Source organism: Erithacus rubecula, assembly GCF_903797595.1.
Source record: "Erithacus rubecula genome assembly, chromosome: 1".
Lineage (NCBI taxonomy): Eukaryota > Metazoa > Chordata > Aves > Passeriformes > Muscicapidae > Erithacus > Erithacus rubecula.
Window position 1 is genome coordinate 14,806,960 of NC_136658.1, and position 20,714 is coordinate 14,827,673.

General features: G+C 62.2%; 3 protein-coding genes across 6 annotated transcripts; 1 reads left to right on the forward strand and 2 right to left on the reverse strand.

The window, feature by feature from the left end:
• Positions 1-12: 12 nt before the first annotated feature.
• On the reverse strand, positions 13-15,081 carry INPPL1 (inositol polyphosphate phosphatase like 1). Of its 2 annotated transcripts, none has more exons than XM_079323463.1 (28): positions 14,838-15,081; positions 10,942-11,005; positions 10,081-10,231; positions 9,876-9,996; positions 9,649-9,786; positions 9,484-9,574; positions 9,183-9,272; positions 8,752-8,850; positions 8,431-8,581; positions 8,106-8,212; positions 7,763-7,865; positions 7,489-7,685; positions 7,000-7,117; positions 6,394-6,490; positions 6,165-6,303; positions 5,975-6,074; positions 5,805-5,893; positions 5,644-5,725; positions 5,460-5,549; positions 5,235-5,348; positions 5,034-5,122; positions 4,852-4,939; positions 4,614-4,769; positions 4,446-4,530; positions 3,932-4,081; positions 3,137-3,860; positions 2,934-3,052; positions 13-2,577 (listed from the first exon to the last, which is right to left on the reverse strand). In XM_079323463.1, exons 1-28 carry the CDS (start codon positions 15,017-15,019, stop codon positions 2,487-2,489), a joined length of 3,825 nt encoding a protein of 1,274 aa, XP_079179589.1. In that variant the 5' UTR covers positions 15,020-15,081; the 3' UTR covers positions 13-2,486. The 2 variants fall into 2 exon arrangements, with proteins under 2 accessions (XP_079179589.1, XP_079179588.1); XM_079323462.1 differs by having other exon boundaries at positions 1,629-2,577; positions 3,932-4,123.
• A 1,049-nt stretch (positions 15,082-16,130) lies between these two features.
• LOC306806602 (folate receptor alpha-like) lies at positions 16,131-18,503 on the reverse strand. Of its 2 annotated transcripts, none has more exons than XM_079315477.1 (5): positions 17,830-18,503; positions 17,506-17,729; positions 17,102-17,290; positions 16,892-17,027; positions 16,131-16,540 (listed from the first exon to the last, which is right to left on the reverse strand). In XM_079315477.1, exons 2-5 carry the CDS (start codon positions 17,653-17,655, stop codon positions 16,266-16,268), a joined length of 750 nt encoding a protein of 249 aa, XP_079171603.1. In that variant the 5' UTR covers positions 17,656-17,729; positions 17,830-18,503; the 3' UTR covers positions 16,131-16,265. The 2 variants fall into 2 exon arrangements, with proteins under 2 accessions (XP_079171603.1, XP_079171602.1); XM_079315476.1 differs by having other exon boundaries at positions 17,506-17,659; positions 17,830-18,501.
• A 317-nt stretch (positions 18,504-18,820) lies between these two features.
• ANAPC15 (anaphase promoting complex subunit 15) lies at positions 18,821-20,629 on the forward strand. 2 transcript variants are annotated; one of them, XM_079320803.1, is made up of 4 exons: positions 18,821-19,063; positions 19,981-20,040; positions 20,114-20,251; positions 20,339-20,629. In XM_079320803.1, the coding sequence occupies exons 1-4, from the start codon at positions 18,944-18,946 to the stop codon at positions 20,408-20,410; spliced, it is 390 nt and encodes a 129-aa protein (XP_079176929.1). In that variant the 5' UTR covers positions 18,821-18,943; the 3' UTR covers positions 20,411-20,629. The 2 variants fall into 2 exon arrangements, with proteins under 2 accessions (XP_079176929.1, XP_079176928.1); XM_079320802.1 differs by having other exon boundaries at positions 18,833-19,063; positions 20,368-20,629.
• Positions 20,630-20,714: the final 85 nt, after the last annotated feature.

A 20,714-nucleotide genomic window follows, 5' to 3' on the forward strand; every position in this document is an offset into this window, starting at 1 on the left:
AAATGCCACTAATCCAAATTAAACTTAATTTATTGATGCTGCTGCTGGCCCTTGGCCCTTGCTGCAACCCCCCACCCCACCAAGGGCTGTGTGGGGGTTGGGAGGGGAGCACAGTCCCCATCAGAACCCCTCAGGTGATGCCACAGACCCCCAGCACCTTAGGGATTATTTTCGGTGCCCCTGACTTAAAGACCCAAGCAGCTGCAGGAAGCTGAGGGGGCACCCCACGGAAAGCCCCCTCAAGTGGGGTGAAGAGAGGGATGCCCCACACAGCCCCCCTGGCCTCTAGGGGCCCTTTTGGGGGGGTGATGATGATGATGGTTTTGGGGACATTGGGATGGTGAAAAGGAGCATGCCAGGTTATAGGGAGAGTGGTCTGAGATATCCCAGATGGGCAAGAAAGGGAGAAGGGACGTGGTCCCCACCTTGCTGGGACCAGTACAGCCAGTTTGGAGGGGTCATAGATTATGCTGGGACTCAGTTCTTCCCCCTGGTTCCCATCTTGTCCCCCTCCCCAGACCCTTCCCCTGCTCGCCATACTGAGAGCTCCACCACACCCGTTCCATGAACATGACAAAAATGACTCCAGATTTACCAAACACCTCCAAACACAGGAGCTGGGAGTTTAGTGGGAGGAAATTCACACCAAACACCCCAGTAACAGAGGGGGGATGTTGGGGGATGCCAGGGGTGCCTGGCCCATCCTTCATCTCAGCCGGAGTGGGGGTTGGGAGGGCTGGGGGTAGCATCACCCCCATCCCCCCTGGGGACAGGGAGAGACTGGAGGGGACATCCCAGTGGGGAAGGCACAGTGGGAGGACCCCTGTCCTGGGGACCCCCACCCTGGGGACCCTCCTGGAAGGACACTTGGCAAGGCTGGGGGCTGAGCACCCACAAGGAGACCTGGTGCCAGTCCCACTGTCCCCAAGGGCACCACAAACCCCCGGGGTGGGGACAGACCCAGCAAGTACCTAATGGGCAAACTGGGGGGAGTGGGGGGGATGCCCCGGAGGCACTGGTGGTGTGGGGTGGGCTCTGGGGGAAGGCACTGGTCTGGCTCTGCTGTGCAGGATTCCCAGGCTGGGGATGGGACTCCCAGCAGGGGGACAGGCACTCCCAGAGTTGGGATGGGGACAGGAACCCTGGGGGTGGGGACGGAATCCCCAGTATGGGGAAGACAGGACCCCTGGGGACGGAACCTCTGGGTGGGATGGACCCTCAGGGTGGGCGTGGGACCCCTGGGGATGGGGGCAGCACCCCCAAGGTGGGGACAACACCCCCAGGGTGGGGACAGGGACCACCATGGTGGGAAAACAATCCCCAGGGTTGGAGGACAGGCACCCCTAGTGCAGGGACAGGGACCCCTATGGTGGGGATGGGACTGCCAGGAATGGTGACAGGGACACCTGGGGTGGAGATGGAACCCCTGGAGATGGGGACAGGAACCCCAGGGGTGGGGACAGCACATCCAGGGCAGGGATGGGAATCATCAGAGTGGGGTAGAACCCCTTGGGTGCAAATATGATGTCCAGGGTGGGGACAGGATCCTCTGGAATTGAAAGAGGGACCTACAGCAAGGGGATGTGACTCCCAGGGATGGTGACAGGCACCCCTTGGGTGCAGATAGGGATCTTCCAGGGTGGGAGGGGGACATCCATGTTGGGGACAGGGACCCTCAGGGGGACAGGTGCCCTGGGGTGGAGACAGGGATGCCCAGGGTGGAGACAGGAATCCATACAGTAGGGATGGGATCTTCAGGGTGGGGACAAGATCCTTGGATTTGGGAATGGGGGCCCTGAGCTATGTCTAGTGTTGTCTATGGGGCTGGGCCCCTCCCATCCCATCCCAGGCATCATGAAGGCACTTGGGTTGAGACACGACTTTGCTCAGAACCTCCTCCTCCTCCTAGCTGTGAGGGGTCTGGGGGGAGCCAGGATCCCAAGGGTTACCCCCAAACACCTCTCCCTCCATCCCTTCTCCCAATAAATAAAAAATAACTTAAAATGTGAGGGCACCCCGTAGGGATCCTCATGTGAAATTATCTGACCAGGACCCACCACCCCCCTGTCCCCCCACTCCCCCTTCCCACCCCATTACCCTGCATCCAGGGTGGGGGGTGGGCTGTGGAGGTCGTGGGGCTCCCACGTGCTGCTGGTGATGGGATGAATGGATGCAGGATGTGGGACTGTGGGATGAAGGATCCTCAGCTGCAGGAAGCACAGCTGCAGGATCTGGGATGCACATCCACGGGACCCAGGGTATGTGGCCACAGGATGCTGGCCTGCAGACACACAGCCACAGGATCTGGGATGCTCAGCTGCAGGATGCAGGGCCACAGCTCCGGGATACGTGGCAGCAGGATGCAGAATGCACAGCCATGGGATCCAGGATGTGCGTGTGTAGGGTGCAGGACACGCAGCTGCAAGGTCTGAGACGCAGGGCTGCAGGATCTGGGATGCTGGGCCATGGGGGATGCTGGATGGCAGCTACTTGCGGAGCTGGAGGCTCTCCAGAAGGACGCGCTTGTGGCCAGGCTCCAGCACTCCAGCCTCCTCCAGGTCCTCCTCTGTGATGTCACTGGGAATGAGGCACAAATATGGGGCTCTCTGCCCCCCAGGGGCACCCCAGACTCGGGTGGGGTGGTAGAGCCCCCACGCAGGTTCTGGGTGCCCACCCAGGCTCCATCCTGTCCCTGCTGTGGGGTTTTGTGACCCTTGGAAGCAGTGGGGAGCTCCAGAAGCAAAGGACACGTGGGAGCAGTGGGGACACTTTAGGGCTGCTGGGAAACCCAGGGGCAGTGGGGACCATCAAGGGCAGCACCCCTCCAAACCTCCCCAGAACCCAGGCATCACTATGATCCCCTGAGGAAGACATGGCCAGCCTGTTGTGGGAGAGGGTGGGGGTCCCTCCCAGGGTCCCGGGGGGCTGCTCACCTGAGGAACTCCAGGTCATCCCAGCCGTTGCGCACCAGCCCCTCCTCGTACCGCTCCAGCCCCAGCGCCCGCAGCCACTCGCCCACGCCGGGCACGGCGCCCGCACCACGGCCCAGCGCCTGCACCCCAACAGCCTCAGCACCACGGGGCACCCCAGAGGGAGCCCCAGCCGAGGTGCTGAGCACCCACCCTGCATCACCCACCTCCTCAGCCAGGTCCTCCTGGATGCTCTCCTGGATGGAGTGCGGAGGGAAGGCAAGGGGGCGGCCGTAGTCGGGGTGCAGGCAGCGGGGAGGCAGCCCCCCCTTGGCCAGCAGGGGTGGTGGGGGGACCACCCGGCCCTTCCCACCCCCGTAGTCCACCTCACTCAGCGTCTTGGCCATCTGCAGCACCGAGCAGGAGCGGTCATCCAGCAGCCCTCCCGGCAGGCCCCCGGGAGCGGGCAGCCCCCCAACTGCAGGGAGCCCCCCGGTAACAGGCGTCCCACCAGCCCCCTCCATCCCAAACCCAGCCCTGGCCGCTGGGGGGGGCCGGGGGTGCAGCTTGGGCAGGGGAGCCTCTCCGAAGGCAGCAGGGTGGGCTTTGGGGTCCTCACAGCCGGCGGGCACCGGCAGCTCCTTGGGGGTGCTGAAGAAGGCGTTTGGGGGCAGCTCCAGCTCCCGCGGCAGCGGTGGAGGGGGGAAATCCGGCGGAGGCAGGTTGAGGGTGCCGAGCTCCTCCTCCTCATCGCTCTCGCCACCGCAGCACGCCGAGGGGCACTGGCAGCGCTCCGGCACTGCCAGCTGCACCTTGCCCTTGGGGGGCTTGCCGGGGTCCCCCGGCACCAGCAGCTGGTGGGGCACCCCCTCCAGCACGTAGTACGCTGGGTTGTTGAAGCTGTTCTTCAGGGGACCCCCAGACAGCTCTGGCACTGCCTCCACCTTGGGCCTGCAGGGACAGGGGTGAGTGTGGCACCCCCAGGGCATCCCCCCTCCCCAGCCCTGCCCACACTCCCTCACCGGCTCGGGGGGGCCTCATCCCTGGGGGTGCTGCGGTGGGGGGCAGCGGCACGCGGTGCTGCTGTGCTGCTGCTCTTCTCAGGCTCCTCCGGGAGCTTGGCCAGGATGGTGCTGGGGGGCTCAGCACTGGTGGGCTTCCTCCCCACAGACCTAGCAACAGGAGGGGGTGGGTGCCCCATGGGACTTGAACCTCTGCAACGGGGTTCAGACACACATGACAGATCACCCAGGACAAGGTTCAGATCCCGTGGAATGGGTCCCAGCAGCCCAGATCAGGGGTCAGATCCCCAGGATAGGGTTCAGCCACCAAAACACAGCCAGAGCCACAACTGGAGGCTCAGAGCCCCATCCCTGCCCTGTGCAGCACAGAATTGGCATCATGAGTGTCCCCAGTCACATCCCACACACCAACCCAGAGGGATACTCTGAGCAGTACCTGTGCTCAGGTGAATCCCTGAGGCCTCCCAACCCCCAGGAACCAGCGCCCCCCCCCGCCGAGCCCTGTCCCCCATACTTGGCATTGTCCTGGGTGGCCCTGGCAGCTAGCGACACCTTCCCTTTGCTGGCTGTCGTCTCATCCTTATCGATGCTGATCCACTCTGCCGGGGAACAGGGGCTCAGAGCAGGGGAACAGGGGCTGGAGACCCGTCCCCACTGTCACCTTGGGGTGAGGGCTCCTCACCATAGAGCCTCTCACGGGTGCCCAGGCGCTCCGTGGGCACTCGGACCTTCATGGAGCCGCGGATGTTGCCGGTCTCCTCGCCGCGGTGGGACAGGTAGGTGAGGAACTGCTGTGCTGTGCTGCCAATCATTGACTTCAGGGCAATGACACACTCCCCTGGGGGTGACAGTGGGGGAGGTTGGGGGTCTGCACCCCACAGGCGCCCCGGTGCTGGTGCGGTGCTGGAGTGGACACTCACCGTAGGACTCGTAACCATCAAGGGATTTGACGGTGAGCAAGAGGTGCTGGTCCTGCAGGTACTCAATCTCGGAGAGGATGGGCTTCAGCTGTGGTGGAGGGAATGGGGTGCTAGCACTGAGTGGGGGGTCTGTCTGCAGCTTCCCCCAGCACCCACCCTGTCAGCCCCCAGCCCCTCCTCACCGTGGGCAGCTGCCGGGATGACCACTGCACTTTGAGGAAGTTGATGTTGTCACTGCTCTGGCTGTCGTTCTCGAAGCTCTTCTTGAACTCTGTGATGGTAGTGGGACATGACATCAATCCTTGAGACTCCCAGGATGCCATGAGCTTCCTGGGACCCCTCTGAAGCTCTCAGGGATTCCCCACTGCCATTCCAGTCCTCACCTTCCAGGCACGTAGAATAGAACTCGATGAAAAACTTGGTGCGACTGGAAGTCTTCACGATGGCCTCTATGCTCTCAAACTCGATGTACGCCTGCTCTGAGGACTTGGAGAGCCCTCCATGGAGAGGCGAGGCATTGGAATCTCCCTGGGACCTCTCCACTTAGAGGGAGAGGTTGGACCATGGAGGGGCAGGGGACAGAGGGGTATCCCCTTGGGCATAAGCACCTTTTTTGGAAACGAACTGGGATGTCACTCCCACTTCGAAGGAGCCGAAGACGGGCGAGTGGTCACTGGTGACAATGTCATCTGTGCACCCTGCAGCATTGGGGATGGGGGAGAAATCAGGATGGAGTGGGGGGACTGTCCCCAAAATAAGGACAAGGGTGCTGGGGGTGGTCACACTGCTCACCATAAGCGTTGCAGTTGATGTGAGTCTCAGGGTAGGACTTCCAGAGGATGCGGTCACACCAGGATGGGACATTGGTACGCACCTGCCAGGGGTGGGGTGTGGGTGGGGGTTCAGATCGGGGTGTCCTCCACTCCCCTGACTCCCCCTGCCCCACCACTTACCCCTGTGGGCTTCTGCTTGTGCCAGACATAGGTGTCCCTGGAGCCCCGCTCATAGCGGTAGGTTGGGGGGAAGGTGATCTCCTCCTCACCTGCAGTGACAGCAGTGGGTCAGGACAGTCCCTACAGCAGGGGCTGCAGCCCCAGACCCTCCTGGAGCCCCCCGTGCTCACCAAAGCGCAGGAACACCTTGTGCTTCTCCTTCTCCAGATTGAGCTGATCCACCTTCAGCAGCGGCTCCAGCTCCTTGCGGCTGATGTAGTTGAGGATCTCCTGCAGGGACAAAGGGGTTGGCACTGGGCTGGGAGGGGAACTCTGACATCCCCACCTGCATTCCCATCCCCACCCACCCCTTCCCCCGACCTGGATGTCCATGTCTAGGCGGTAATTGAGGTCCCCAAACCAGAAGAGGTGGGTGAAGCGAAGGGAAATGTCAAAGGAGCTCAGCTGCTTATCCCCCAGTGAGAGCAGGCGCAGGATGTCCAGGTAGTTCTGGTTCCTCCTGAAGCAGGGCACACGGAAACAGGGTGTCACAGACATGAGGATGGGGCAACAGCCCTGTCCCAGCCCAGGCCAGGGTAGGGATGCTCACCGTGCTGTCTTCTCATTGCCAGAGGTGAGGTGGCAGTTGACAAAGCCAAAGGAGGTGCCATTGAACATGAAGGAGACACCCACAGCGCCCTTGTTCCCTGTGAGGAAATGGGGATATGGGATGGGATCAGGCAACCTCTGATCCTACCTCCGGGACAGACACCCAGCCAGCCCCAGGTCACAGTGATGGGGCACAGTCCCCACCTGGCCAGCATGGGCACGTGCAGCCTGGCACATGCTGAGAGCCCTCATCATGCAGCACTCTCCCCATAATCCCCCTCGTGCAAAGCACACTCATCCAGACCTCCTCATGCAATGTAACCATTCCCAGAACCTTCCCCATGCACTGCACACAAAACCCTCCTCATGAAACATCCACGCTCCGAGACCCCTCCTTGTACATCAACAAAACCCCTCCACGTGCAACACACATCCTGGGACCCCTCCCCTTGAAATGCCCACATACCAGAACTCCTCACCATGCAAGATACACATGCTGAAACTCCTCCTCATGCAGCACATGCAACAACAGAACCCCCCCACAATGCAGATAGCCCAGGACTCCCCCAGTGCAGTGCACACCCCCTGTGTCCCTCTGTGCCCCTACCCAGGGTGTTGGCGATCCCTGTCTTGACGCTGGAGGTGCTGACGTGGCTGATGCGGTTCTCGTGCTCTGGCTTCACCAGCACCACCACCTTGATGTTCCACAGGGACTGCATGGCCACCTGTGGGTGCCCGCACCCTCAGCCCCCTGCCAGCACACGCTGGGGCCCCCTGGGGCCATGGGGGCCCCTCTGCTGTGTCCACAGGGGATGCCCATTACTGCTACATCCCAGCCTCTCCCACCAAGGGCTGCTCTCCAGGGAAATCCATCACCAATCAGTATCCACAGCTACCCAGCACCAGGAGACCAACCCAAAATACCCGGTGTCAGTAGATCTGGAGCACCCACAGCCACCCAGCACCATGAGAGCACCCCAGAAGAGCCGGTGTCACAGAGCCAGAGCACAGCCACCCCCGGGACACTGAGCATCACACAGCTCCACCACCCATCAGTGCCTGCACCCCACAGCTCCCAGGATCCCCTGGCTCTTACCGGGCGGTACTCAACCTCTGTGAAGTCCTTGAGCACAGAGCGCAGGAAGTCCACCCACTCCTTGTCTCCCAGAGAATTCTCCTGGGTGCCGAACACGTAGATGTCGTGCGGTATGGCCATCGTCACCTCGTCCAGGGTCTTGCCCAACCCCTTGGAGGTGATCCACGAGGTGATGTTCTTGGGGGGGGGAACGCTGCCTGCAGGGGGGACAGCAGAGTTAGGGGGGACCCCAACGCCTTGGCACCCCACCACGGGCTGCCCCCGGCCCACTCACCCATGTTCCAGGTGCCAATGAAGACAGAGATCATGTCAGGCTCATCCTGGTGAGAATGCTTGTTCTTCATCAGCTGCAGGAGCTGGCAGAAGGCCTCACGCTTCTGCAGGAGAGGGCAGTGAGGGTGGGTAGAGGGGCTCCCCCCAACCCTCTCCAGCCCCCCTGCTTTGGCTCAGCCAAACTTAGCACCCTCTGGGCATGGGGGACACCCCAGGGACATCACCCAGCTATCAGGCACTGGTACACAGCGCCTGTCCCCACCCCTACCAGGGCCCAGGGATTAAATCCCATCCCTACAAGGGATCCCTTGTCCCCCACCTGCCCCCAGTTGAGCATTACCCACCCTGGCACTGACAAAAACAAAGTCTTTCCGTTGCGTTTTATCCTTCTCCTTCTCAAAAACGATGCCCAGCTTGTTCTGCACCCGCTGTGACTTGATCAGCTGCCGGACTGGGGAGGAATGGTAAGAGATGGGAGGGTGCTGGGTGCCAGTTGGGTGCTGGAACCCCACTCCCCCATCCATGCTTTGGGGGACCACCAAGATGGGGACACCCCCAGTATGATGAAATCCCCCAGCTTCCAGCCCACCCCTGAGCCTCACAGGGATGCTCCCCAGCACAAAGGCAGTCCCACGGGTGCTGGGGCCCTGCAGATGCCTCCCCACTCACTCTTGTCATGGGTGAAGGTGTTCCAGTCCTCCTGGGAGTCCTTCTGCTTCTTCAGCACCACTAGTTTACCCCCCTCCACATCCACACTCAGTGTGTACTTCTGTGACTTCCCAATCTTGGTCAGGTCCCCCAGGGTGATATCCAGCTTCACCTGCCAGGGGACACTGGCATGAGGGAGGACACAGAGGACACCCCAGCACCGAATCTGGCACCTGGCCTCCCCCAGAGACACCTAGGGGTCTGTGCCCCCAGTGTCACATCAGAGGTACTCAGATGCTGAAATCCCCTCAAAACCCTGACACTGGGCAGGGAAGGGCTCACCTCGAAGGTCTGCACTGGGATGCTCTTGGCCTTGCGGGAGAGGGGTTGAGGGGGGGTGGCAGGGGCAGCTGAGCTCATCTCCTGCAGGGCCTTCAGTGCCTGCCAGAGCCCCAGCAGGGTCAGCTGAGAGCCCACCAGTCCCCCCAGCTCCACCAACCCTTCCAGTCCCACCAATGTTCCAAGCCCCACCAGCTTTCACAATCCACAAGGCCCCATCTGCCCCTTCAGCCCTACCAGTATCAGCTCCACTGGCCCTCCCCAGTCCCACTGGTGCCTCAAGCCCACAAGCCCATCCCCAGTCCCCCAGTTCCACCAGCCCAGCAATCCCTGCCAGCTGTCCCAAACCCACCAGTGCCCTCAGCCCCACAGCCCCTCCAGCTCATCCAGACCCCTCAGAACACCCCCATCCACCCCTGCATCTCCAGCCTCACCTTCTTCTCGATGGAGGACAGGAAATCCTTCAGCACAGAGAGTTTCAGCACCAGGTTCTCCAGCTCTTGCTCTCCACTCTGCCCTGCAGTCTGGAACCCCCAGCAGGACACCCCAGCACTGGGATGTGAAGCCCAGACCCACCCCAGAGCCTCCCCCCACCTCAAGTGGCAGTGCCCACTGGCAGTCTGGGATGAGGCAGGATGGTAGGTGCTTCACAGCCTGCCCACCACCCATGGTGGGGTCTGTGGGTGCAGTCCATGGTGGGGGGCTGCCACTGCTGTGTCCCTATATTGCCCTTACCTGCTGCAGGATCTTGGAGACCATGGGAGAGCTCTGCTGGTCAAACACCTTGGAGAGGATCTCCAGCCCTGCCAGCACCTTGTCCACCTCACTGGAGGGGAAAGAGGAGCCGGCTTGAAGGGTGGCACAGACATCCTTCCATCTGTCCCAGTGTCCAGCACTTACCTGTGCAGCCGTTTGCAGGAGGTGACGAGGGTCTTGTTGAGGTGGGGGAGGCTGTTGGCCCCTCCCTTCACTGCCTCCAGGTCCAGGGTGTAGCTGCCCTTCAAGTACTCATGGGAGATGCTGCTGAGCCCATTGGTGCTGCAGAGAGAGCACCCAGGGGGTGAGAGAGCCAGCAGGGTGAAGCAGGGGACAGACAGGGGACAGGCAGGAGACAGATAGACCCTCACCTCTCCACTGGTCCCTCTGGCACAGATGGTCCCAGGCTAGTGGGGCTGAGCCCCACCGAGGTGCCAGAGAAACTGGTGGAGCCGGAGCGTGGTGGCAACGGCGGCTTCTCATCCTCTCCATCTGCAATGGGGCAATGAGGGACCAGTCACCGCCACCCCAGGGGTCTCAGGACCCTGTTCACCCACCCATGTCACCCTGCCATACCAGAGTAGTCCCTGTCCTCCACGGTCTCCTTCTCTTTCTCCCTCTCGACAGGGAAGAGCAGGGTGCAGACCAGCCCCTGGTTGGGCTGCAGGTACAGGGCAATCAGCTCGCTGAGCGTCTTGAAGCGCCGCACCTGCACCCCCTGCGACGTCTGCGGGGACACGGGGACACCGGGGCCATCAGCCTGCAGCCAGCATCACCTGACCCCCCCGGGTGGGGACACCACCAAGCAGGAAACACACCATCCAGGGATGCCATCACGCAGGGATGTACCCAGGCAGGAATCTCCTTAGGCAGTGATAACACCATACAGGGACCCCCAGGCAGGGATAACACCATGTAGAGACCCCCAGGCAGGGATAATACCATGCAAGGATCCCCTCATGCAGAGCTGCAACCATGCAGGGATGTTCCCATGAAGGGACCTCCATGCAGGGACCCCCTCATGCAGAGATGCCACTGTGCAGGAACCCCTCCATGCAGGGACCCCCATGCAGGATGGGAGGCTGACCCCACAGCCCCACGGTGGGGAGCAGGGCCTGTTGCAACAGGGCTGCAGGGCTGGTAGGTGAGCAGACAGGGTGCAGGCAGCAGCCGTCCCACAGCCTCCTCCCTCCCAGGGCAGCTTTTCCTGCCCGCCTGGTCAGCACAAAGAGGGCTCTGTTGCTCTAAAAATACCCGGTGCCACAGCCGGCCAAGACGGGCACAGCCAAGCCATCCGGCACAGCCGGGCACGCACGTGGCACCGGGCCAGGGCTGAGCTGGGCACAGCCAGAGAGAAGGGCAAGCCCACAGCACGAGGCCAACACTGAGCCCTGCTGAGCTGGAGACCCCCAGTGCCCACGAGCCCCCCATGCCCACCTGCACGGCCAGGAAATCCTCCTCGTCCGGCAGGATGCGGTAGGTGTGCACGTGCTTCTGGAACCTGTGGCAGTGGGGAGGGTATCAGGGTGCTGGGGCTTGGATGGCATCCCCCCACCTGCCTGCACGGCCCCTGCCAGCCCCAAAGGGATGCCCGGTACTGATGCAGTCTGACCCCTGCTTCACCAGCACCCACAGAGAGGAGCTCCAATACCACTATTCCTATGGCATGCAATGAGCTGACAGGGAAACCCACGGAAAACCCATGGGAAAACGCCGGCAGGATGGGTGCTGGGAGTCCCAGAGGGACCGCCCTGCTTGCTCCAACCCCACAGTCAACACCACTATGTCCTTGGCAGTGCTGCTGCCCCTGCTGCACTGCCTGTCTGCGCCAGAGGCACTGTCCCCAGCCCACAGCACAGACAGGAGCTGGCAGGCGCAGGCAGGAGCTGGCAGCCAGGACACCAGGAAACAATTTATTTTCCAGTGGAAGCTGACAGGAACCAGGGACGTGATCCCAGGGCAGCAGGTGACGGGCAGTGCTAAGAGATGGGGTGACAACATCAGCGGGCACAAGGAGCAGAACCCCTCCTCATCTCAGGGACTCCAGCAGACAGGGAACCTCAACACTGCCAGGGCTCTCACTCCTCACTCCAGGGCTGTCAGCAGGGACAGTAACTCCTCAGCTGGCCTCTGGCCACAAGAGGTTACCATAAGCATTGAGGCTGCTGTCACCACACCAGGGCCACTCAGCTGCTGTGTCCCCTGCCCTGGTGGCAGCTCAACACAGGGCTGGAGGGCTAGGACAAGGTGGCATCCATCCCCCCATGCTGTGCTGTGTCCCTCGACAGGGTGCCATGCCCCCACATCCTGCCCCATGCTGTCAGGTCCCCTGGTGTCACCACTCTCCCTGCAGTGCCAGGTACCCCATTTCTCCTGCCTCCCCTGCAGGTACAACCTATCCCAGCATTGCTGGGGTCTTCCCAGGTCAGGGGTCATTGGGAAGGTGGGGCCATGGAGAACCCTCCAAGTTGTAGGGGGGGCTGAATGGGAATCCGTTATGGGAGGGCTGTATGGAAAACCCTGCTGGAGTGGGTCAGGGGATCAGGGGTTCCCGATGGGAGGGGCACAAAGAGACAGCCCCAAATGAGGGTAGCATAAAGGGTCTCTGTGGGAAGTCCTAACACAAATGGGGTCTCCACAGCAGGAACACCAGTGGAGGTGTGATGGGGGGCAAAGAGGAACCTCAGCACAGCACCAGGATGTGGAACTTCAGATTGGAGGGGCAAGGAGAAGGACCCTTAGGAAGAATCTCAGCTGTGGGGGACATCAAAGGGTTCTCTGTGTTGGGGGGCTGGAGGGACACCCAGCACAGGGGGTGGTACTGCAGAGGAGGGCTGCAGGGCCCCCTGGCTGCCCGGTCCTGCACCACTGTCGGCTGCTATTTTGGTGAGCAGTGACGGGGGGGGGGGGGGGGGGCAGAGAGCTCTGGGCTTGGGTACAAAGAGCCTTTATGCAGGAGCAACGGGACTCCCCTGTCGGCTCTGACGCACAGCCAGCACCCTGGGCCAGCCCTGCCAGCACAGCGGGCACCCAGATCCCAGATCCCATATCCCGCATCCCCACTGCTCTGCGGCACACAGAGGGGCATCTACCACCCTACTCCACCAAGAGAGGGATGTGGCACTCTGGCAAGGGGATACCGTGTGCCCACTGGCACTGGTGTTCCCAGGAACTGGCAGTGAGCCAGGATGGAAGCTCCAAGCTCTCGCACTCCTGTGGGACACCACACCAGGACTGTCCCCAATGGCAATGCTCACCAGCCAGTGAGGTCAGCACATCCTGGGGTGCCACTGCTGTATGCCAGCACTGTGAGTTCCTCCAGCACGCCACAGTGAGGCCACAAGTGTGACACCCTGGTGTGCCATGGCAAGGACACAGCGAGATGTCCTGGTGTGCCACATCCAGCCCGGTGAGTCCACGGCGCACCAGTGGGAGGGTTAAAGGAAGCCGACGCTGCCGGGATCCCGCTGCAGTTCCCTTTCCTCCTCCTGACCCTGCAGCTATTTTTAGGGCTGCAGCTATTGCTGGGGCCAAAGGCCCCACAGCCTTGTCCACCCACTCAGTGGCAACAGGGATGCCTGGTGAGATCACAGCATTAGGGACTCCCAACAGCCCTTGCTGGATGGAGTGCAGCCTCCCAGGCTGGCATCCCCATGATGGGCTTTGCCAGGCTGCATGGTCCCAATCCCACAGCCCAGCACGTGGCACCCCTGGCCTCCTCTCCAGGCAGTGAGAGACATCAGTGACAGACACACCTTACCCAGGCACCCGCACCATGATGCTGCCTGTAGCCCTCCCAGTGCTGTGCCCAGTGCTGCTTGCCAGCCCAGCTTTGTGGTGGGGACCTGGTGCACAGAGCCATGCTGTGCCCACGTGGTTGGGAAACTGTGTTTGCCACCGTCCACAGGGAAGGACAACCATGCCACCAGGGAGGCTGCACGCCTGGCATCTGCACGTGGCACTAGCACACAGCAACCCCAGGCCAGGGCAGGCCAGCTCACTGTGCACTCCCAGCTCTCCCACAGGCTCCCAGGGCACAGAAAAGCTTTGAGTTCAAGTGCCCTCACCAACACCCCACAACCACATCAAGGTCCAGGTGCTGGCACAGGTAGCCAGCCTTGAACAGAGCTGGTGGCATGCCCTGGGAGCATCCCAGTACATGGAACATCATGTGCACAAAGAGGTGCCAGAGGCCCCACGTATGGTGGGGTGCTGGGGTGCACCACAGGGCAAAGGCCCTTCAGGACCACCAGGGCTGTCAGCACTCGCCTGTGACCTGGCACAAGCTGGGAGCCATGGAGTTCCATGGCACAACTCAAGAGCACGGAGCTGTTTCCCTTCCCCAGGCTGGGGACCCCAGTGCCATACGTAGGCCCTAAGAGTGTGGGGTAGGGACCAGGCCCCCCATCTCACAGACCCCCATGCTAGCAAGGGTTGATGTCACAGCCCCCCCAAGAGTCAGCCCAGTTTCCCCCCAGTGCCCAGAGATCCCCAGCCCCTCCAGCCTGATGGAGTCTGATCTCCTGGGACACCCAGGCCAGAGCAGGTGCCATTGCCCTGGTGCCCAGTGTCCCAGAAGTGCCAGTGTCCCTCCGAACTCCCAGGATTCCTCATGTCCCCCCAGCACCCACTGACCAGAGCTGCCCCAGTCTCCCTGTACCCAAATTCCTAGCAACCCCCACAGTACTGGTGACCTCCACATCTGCTATAAACCCCGAGGTCGGTTTCCCTCTCTGTCTGTTGCCCTCTTGATGTTGGAGCCCCCCAATGCTCCCTGCACGCTCCCCTGGATCCTTTCCAGTAATCCCCACTGCTTTTCCTTGTGCTTCCTTGGCTCCCATCTTCTCCCCACTGTTCTTCCCGGTCCTCTGTAAGTGCCTCCCTGGACACCCGCCCAGTGTTCACGGTGCTCCCCTGAACCCCTGCAGTGTCCCCCCCATGACGCCCCAGGGCTCCCCCGGTACCTCTCTGTGCTCCCCCAAATCCTCCCCGCTGCTCCCCTCCCGACCCCCGGCTCTCCTCGGACCATTCCCGAGGCCCCTCCGGTGCCGCCCCCCAACACTCCACTCCTCACTCCCGAATCTCCCCGGCACTCCCGCCCCGTTTCTCGCCCGAAGCCCCGGCAGTAACTCGCCGGTGCTCCCCCGAGCTCCCCCCCTCGGGGTCGCTCCCGGTCCTCCCCGCACACCGTGTCCGTGCTCCCCCGGCCCGCGCCGATCCCCTGCCGGTGCAGCCCCTCCATTTGCCCCGATGGCCGCTCCCGGAGCTGCCCCCGCGCCCCCCGGTACCCCGCGGGTGTCGCGCCGGCAGCCCCCCGCCCGTACCCCACTCACAGCAGGCAGAGCGCGTAGGCCCCCGCCACGCTCTCGCTGTCCCGCACCAGGAAGCTGCCGTCCCGCCCGGCCCGCGCCAGCTGCTCCTCGGCCGCCGCCCGGCTCAGGTCCCGGTGGTACCAGGGGGGCAGCGGCACCGGGGCCGCTCCGCCCGCGCCCCCCGCGCCCCCCGCGCCCGCCATGGTCCGCCGCCGGGGCCGCGCCGCGGGGCCGCGCTCCGAGGGGGAGGGGGGAGCCGGGGGGCGGGCACCGGGGCGGGGAAAGGTGGGGACGGGGACATCCAGGGGACGGGCGGGGGCCGCGGGGGCACCCTGGGCCCCAGGGGGGCACCCGTGAGGTAGCCAGGAGCCCGCGGGGAGAGATCCGGGGGTGGCCACCGGATGGCGGGAGGGAGCCGCGGGGGTCGAGAGGGACACCGGGGGCGACCCGCGGGGGATCCTTGGGGAGCAGCTGGGGGGAGCATTGGTGGGGTCTGGGGGCGCACCGCGAGAGGCACCGGGGCAGATCCGGGCCGTGAGTAGGATGTTCGGCAGGGCATCGGGGCATCGAGGGGGAGCGGTACCGCGGCCGGAGAGCGCTGGGTGGCGGGCAGCAGCAGTGGGGAGGATGGGGAGCATCAGGAAGGGGGGAAGCACTTGGAGAGACAGGGACACCAGGGGAGCCCCGGGAGACTGGGGGCGCCCAGGGGCGTACCGAAGGGAAGGCGGGGCACGGTGGTGCACCAGCAGTGCGAAGGTACCGGGGAGCCGGGCACTGGGGGAAGGGGGACGCGGTGGGGCAGGGCTGGGGCCAGGGGCTGGAGAAGGGAGGAGCCCGACCCGGTTTCACCACCAAAACCGGGGACTTCTCCATGCGGTGCCGCTCTGCAGCTGGAAACACTGAGCATGTGGGGAAAGGGACCCCTGGAGTGAGCTCCGGGCTGGCAAAACTCCCTTGACAGTTATGCTCCCACCTAAGGGTCCCCGGGATGTTCTTCTCTTTTTCCCCATAATTTTCCCAGTCTCGGCCTGTGCACCCCCCGATGTCAGTGATGCCCGGAGCCATGTCAGGTGCTAGGACACATTCAGCGATCCCATCCCCCTGGTCCCTAGGGGCAGGCAGCCCTGTGCCTTCTGCTTTGGCTGGCACGGTGGTTTGGAGGAGGCAGTGCTGGGTAGCCGGGTTGGTTGGTACAAATGAATTGGAGGCATGTCTGTTTCATCTCCCCACCAGAAGCAGGATCAGACACCCCCAGGTCCCTCCACCATCCTATTACCCTTCCCAACCCTCAGCCCCATAGCACCCAACACCAAGTAGAGCAGGAGTGTTTATTCATAAGCCACATGCCTGGGGGGGACACAGCTTGGGGACATCTCATGAGGAGGCACAAGGCAGCCTGGTGACCCCCCTGCCCATCTACTGCCTGCTCCTTCCTGCAGCCCCTCCTGCTTAGAGCAGGGCCAGGAGAGTGAGGGGCAGCAGAGACAGCAGGATGGAGAGCGGGGAGGTTGGGGGAGCATCGCCACGGGCGTAATATTGGGCGACAGCGACATTGGGGTTCCCCTGCGCGGGATCGAACCACATCTGGATGCAGCGGCCGCTGCCACGGTGGTGGGACGTGTAGCGGTAGGAGCCAGACCAGACCTGCTCGCAGAGCGCAGCCGCCGTGGGGAACACGTACTTGAACTTCTGGCACATGGCACCCTTGGGACACTGGTTGGTGCCTGGGGGCAGGCAGGGGGTGAAGTGAGTGAAGGGCTTAGGGAAATGGGTATTGTTCCCCTGTGCGTGGGGTGCAGATTGGTCCCACTGGCATTGCTGGGGAAGACAGAATTGACCTCAAGGTGGCACAGGGTCTACTATCACATCACCCCACACCCCCTGACCCACTCACATGCACAGGGGTCTCCCATCTGGCTGCCACCCCTACGCCATGGGCACTCTCACCCTCCCAGACCCACTCACAGCCACCGGGGAGGGTGGACACAATCTCCCTCACAGCAAGATGGAGGGTGACTGGAGACCCACAGGAGGGTCGAAGTATGATGGGGGGTGCCCCCTCAACCCCCACTCACCTGTAGTCCAGTTCCAGCCTGTATGCCAGTTGACCTTGCAAGTGACAGCATCCTGGCAATCCTCCCACCACTGCTCACAGTCCTCCCGGCACAGTGGCACATCCCGGATCCGCTCCTTCCTCCAGCTGTTGTCTGCCTACAGTGCCCTCAGTTTCCCCCAGTTCACCCCAGGGATCCTGGTAGGTGGGTGAGGGGGGGATCTGCACCTACCTGGTCGATCCATGGCCCTAGGTTGGGGGAACACTCATAGAGACACGTGTCCTGAATGAAGTGGCGCTTGCACTTCTCTGGCATGGCCCCACAGTGGTCCCAGTTGAAGTTGTACAGGTAGGACTGATCCTGGTGGGCTTCTATGCTGGTGTTGGCAGTGCAGCAGGCGTTGTCCTTCCAGAGGACACACTGCACCGGGGCAGCCGGGGCTCAGATGGGACCCATCAGGACCCACCAGGGGCTCAGCTGGGACCTGCCGTGGGTCCAGGGAAAGCACCAGTGCCCGTGGGTGGGTGACACTGGGTGATGGAATTCATGTTGGGGCACAGAGCCCCCCAGCCTCCATCCTGGTGACCCCAGCGAGTGACACCAGTGGATGCTGAAGCAGTGGGTGAGGAACGTACCTGCCCGTAGAGCTGCCCCTCAGGGCCAGGCTCTGTTTTATGGTGCTTGGCGTCCATGCAGATGTTGAGCACCGAGTCCTGTGTCCCTGTCGCTGCTGCAGTGGCAGCTGGCCAGGCCACCAGCACCAGCAGAGCCAACACTGCTGCCATCGCTCTGCCAGGGCGACAGCAGGTCAGGACGGCAGCACTGAGAGACGCGGTGGCAGCAGGGACAAAGTCCCCCACTGTGCATGTGGAAGTGCGGCAGCACACGGTCACTGCCCAGGACCACCAACAGTGGGATCAGGGATCCTATCCGGGGGGTGCCAGGGTCGGGGCTCTTACCTGGGGGGCAGCTGGGCTCCGGGTGCCGTGGGACGAGCACAGCTCATCTCAAAGGTCGGGGCGCAGCACAACCCTTGGCCACTGATCACGGGACGTGGGAATGCGGCCGATTGGGCAGCAGGGAGGGTATGGAGGAGACAGTGCACCGCGCCCTGGCACCCTGCTGTGCTCTGGATTGACGCTCGTGACCGTGCTGGCCACCCCCCAGCCCTGCATGCAGCTGGGATTCATCCTCCTGGCGCCAGGCTGGGGCCAGCAGCAGCCAAAATCCACCTGTGGCTGTTTTTCCTTCCCTCCGGTGGGAGGTGGCCTGATTCCCTGACACCAGCACAAGGGGCAGGACCTGGCCCCCAACACTACAGGGTCCCTGTGTGTGACTGGGGGAACACCACAGCGGGTAAGTGATGTTGCTGGTGGGGATGGGTTCCCCTGTGGGGTCACAGGGTAGAGGCAGGTACCCCTCATGGAATTACAGGTATTCCAGGGGATCACAGATGCCCCACGGAAGGGGGAGCAGATACCCTGGGGGACAGCAGTCACCTGAGGCTGGGGAAGGACAGAAATCTGCCAGTGAGAGACATGGCTTCGGGGGGAGAAAATAGGTAAAACACCTTGGAAGGTGCAGATGCTTATGATGAGGGGTGACATGCCCCGGGGGTCACAGATACCTTGAGGAGAGGGGAAGATACCCCATAGTGGGGTCACTGATGACAGTGCAGTGCTCCCAAAGGAGCAGATAGCCCATGAGGATCACAGATACCTCCCCACTGGGGTCGCTGGTTCCCATGGGGGTCACATACCCACCATTCGTCACAGATATTCTGTGGGGATCACAAATACCCCCTCATTGGCTGGCAGATCCTCCCCACTGGGGTCACAGATAACTCCGCCCGTCACGGCGCCCCACACCCGGACGGCGGGGGGCCCAGCCCGCCGCCTGTCAATCACGCTCGCCCCGCCCCCAGGCCACGCCCCACCATTCTTTCTCTTATGCACCTGGAGCCGCTAGGCATAACCGCGCTCTCTCTGCGCATGCTCCGTGCGCTGTAACTGCTTCCGGGTTGGGCTCCACTTCCGGCTGGGCGGCCGGCGCCGGCCTGGCGCTGCTCCAGCCATGTCTACGCTCTTCCCCTCGCTGCTGCCCCGCCTCACCGAGTCGCTCTGGTTCAACCTCGACCGGCCGTGCGTTGACGAGACCGAGCTGCAGCAGCAGGAGCAGCAGCACCAGGCCTGGGTGGGCACCGGCTGAGGGGAGATGCTGGGCCGGGTGTCAGGAGGCCGGGAACGGGTTGGGGGCTGGGGAAGTGACCCCGCTCCTTCAGCGGGTGCTCGAGGCAGCGCCCGGGGCGGGGGCTCGCGGGCGTCCCGGCGCACCGTGCATCGCTCCCCTGTGTTCACCTGTTCAGCCACTGTGCCACTGTTGCTCGGGCACCGCTGCTCTCGTATCTGTCATCCGTGTGTCACGCTGGTACAGGAGCTCCCCGTTTACTGTGTGGGGGTTAATTAATAAGCTGCTGCTGAACCGAGGCTCCTGCACCAGCTCCCAATAAATTAATTAACTAATCTCCCGAGGGAGGTGAGGAGCGATTTCTGATCCCGGTAACTGACAAATGTTTGCGCTGTTTTGGTGCTGCGGTGCCCCTGAGTATGGGGAGAAGAACTTATATTTGATTAAAGTTTAAAAAAAAACAGTAATTAAGTTTTTATAATTAAATAATAAAGTTTAAATCAATTAAAACACCAGCACTTAGAAGAGGTTCCAAGTCCCTCTGGGTGGGAGGTGCTGACGTATCTTAATTGAGCTTTAATTATCTGCTGTGGTTGTGTTCATCTGGCTGATCAGATGTCTCAGATTTGGTTCTTTTTTGATAAAGCTTTGTGTTTGAGCTCCTCATTCCACACATTGGGGACACTTTGAGCCCTCTCAGCCCCAGAGTGTCATTGGGACCACCCTGCCTGGTGCCAGGGTGTTGAGGAGGATGCCTGTAACTGCTCTTCCCTGCTTGGCTGGGGGATGCCGGGGAGGCAGCAAGATTTGGGCTGGAAATAGGCATGCTCAGGAAGCCACACAAGCCAGCAGCCCCAAGGGGCCTGTTTGCTGGGGTATCATGGAGCTGTTGGGGTGCTCATCTGCCTCTCTCCCTTCCCCAGCTCCAGAGCATCGCTGAGAAGGACAACAACTTGGTGCCCATAGGAAAGCCAGCATCTGAGGTGGGTGTGTGGGCAGGGAAGTGGGGGGTTGCCACAGGGCTGGATGGGTTTGCTGGAGCTGTTGTGTCCACAGCACTATGATGAGGAGGAAGAGGAGGATGATGAAGATGATGAAGACAGCGAAGAAGACTCAGAAGATGATGAGGACATGCAGGATATGGACGAGATGAATGATTATAATGAGTCTCCTGATGATGGGGAGATCAATGAGGTAAATGGTGTGAGACCCTGAAGCAGGGGATGTGATGTGTGTGGGACCCTGAGCATGAACTCTGGAAGTTGTCCTCCGTGCTCTAGTGGGAGATCTCAAACCTCTTTCTTTCCCAGGTGGACATGGAGGGGACAGAGCAGGATCAGGACCAGTGGATGATCTGATTCTGCCACAGCCACACCAAACCGGAGGCTGAGGGAGAGCCTTTGCCCCCCAGGGCTCTAGGGGACAGTTCAGTGAAGCTCCTCTTGCCACAGATGCTGTGTGGGGCAGGGGGTTCAGAGGGAAGCCTCCCCCAGGGAAGCCAGAGGGGAGACTGCCACTCGGAACTTTGGAGCTGACACATCTTTCCTAATAAACTGTTTGTGAGAAAACAACGCCAAATCAGGTGTGTGAGGCCACCAGGGCAGGCAGGGGGTACCAGCCAGGCAAGTGCAGGGCTGCTTCCCACCATCCACTGGCG

What these genes read in the sequence shown, in the direction of transcription:
- INPPL1 (XM_079323462.1), bottom strand. Translation starts at nt 15,019, where the DNA reads ATGGCGGGCGCGGGGGGCGCGGGGGGCGCGGGCGGAGCGGCCCCGGTG. An exon ending in AGGGATCGCCAACACCCTGG is followed by an intron (nt 6,491 to 6,999) that starts GTAGGGGCACAG and finishes ATTTCCTCACAG; the next exon opens with GGAACAAGGGCGCTGTGGGT. An exon ending in GATGACCTGGAGTTCCTCAG is followed by an intron (nt 2,578 to 2,933) that starts GTGAGCAGCCCC and finishes CCTCATTCCCAG; the next exon opens with TGACATCACAGAGGAGGACC.
- LOC306806602 (XM_079315476.1), bottom strand. Translation starts at nt 17,876, where the DNA reads ATGAGCTGTGCTCGTCCCACGGCACCCGGAGCCCAGCTGCCCCCCAG. An exon ending in GGAGCCCAGCTGCCCCCCAG is followed by an intron (nt 17,660 to 17,829) that starts GTAAGAGCCCCG and finishes TCGCCCTGGCAG; the next exon opens with AGCGATGGCAGCAGTGTTGG. An exon ending in AGGGGCAGCTCTACGGGCAG is followed by an intron (nt 17,291 to 17,505) that starts GTACGTTCCTCA and finishes GCCCCGGTGCAG; the next exon opens with TGTGTCCTCTGGAAGGACAA.
- ANAPC15 (XM_079320803.1), top strand. Translation starts at nt 18,944, where the DNA reads ATGTCTACGCTCTTCCCCTCGCTGCTGCCCCGCCTCACCGAGTCGCTC. An exon ending in AGCAGCAGCACCAGGCCTGG is followed by an intron (nt 19,064 to 19,980) that starts GTGGGCACCGGC and finishes TCCCTTCCCCAG; the next exon opens with CTCCAGAGCATCGCTGAGAA. An exon ending in TAGGAAAGCCAGCATCTGAG is followed by an intron (nt 20,041 to 20,113) that starts GTGGGTGTGTGG and finishes TTGTGTCCACAG; the next exon opens with CACTATGATGAGGAGGAAGA.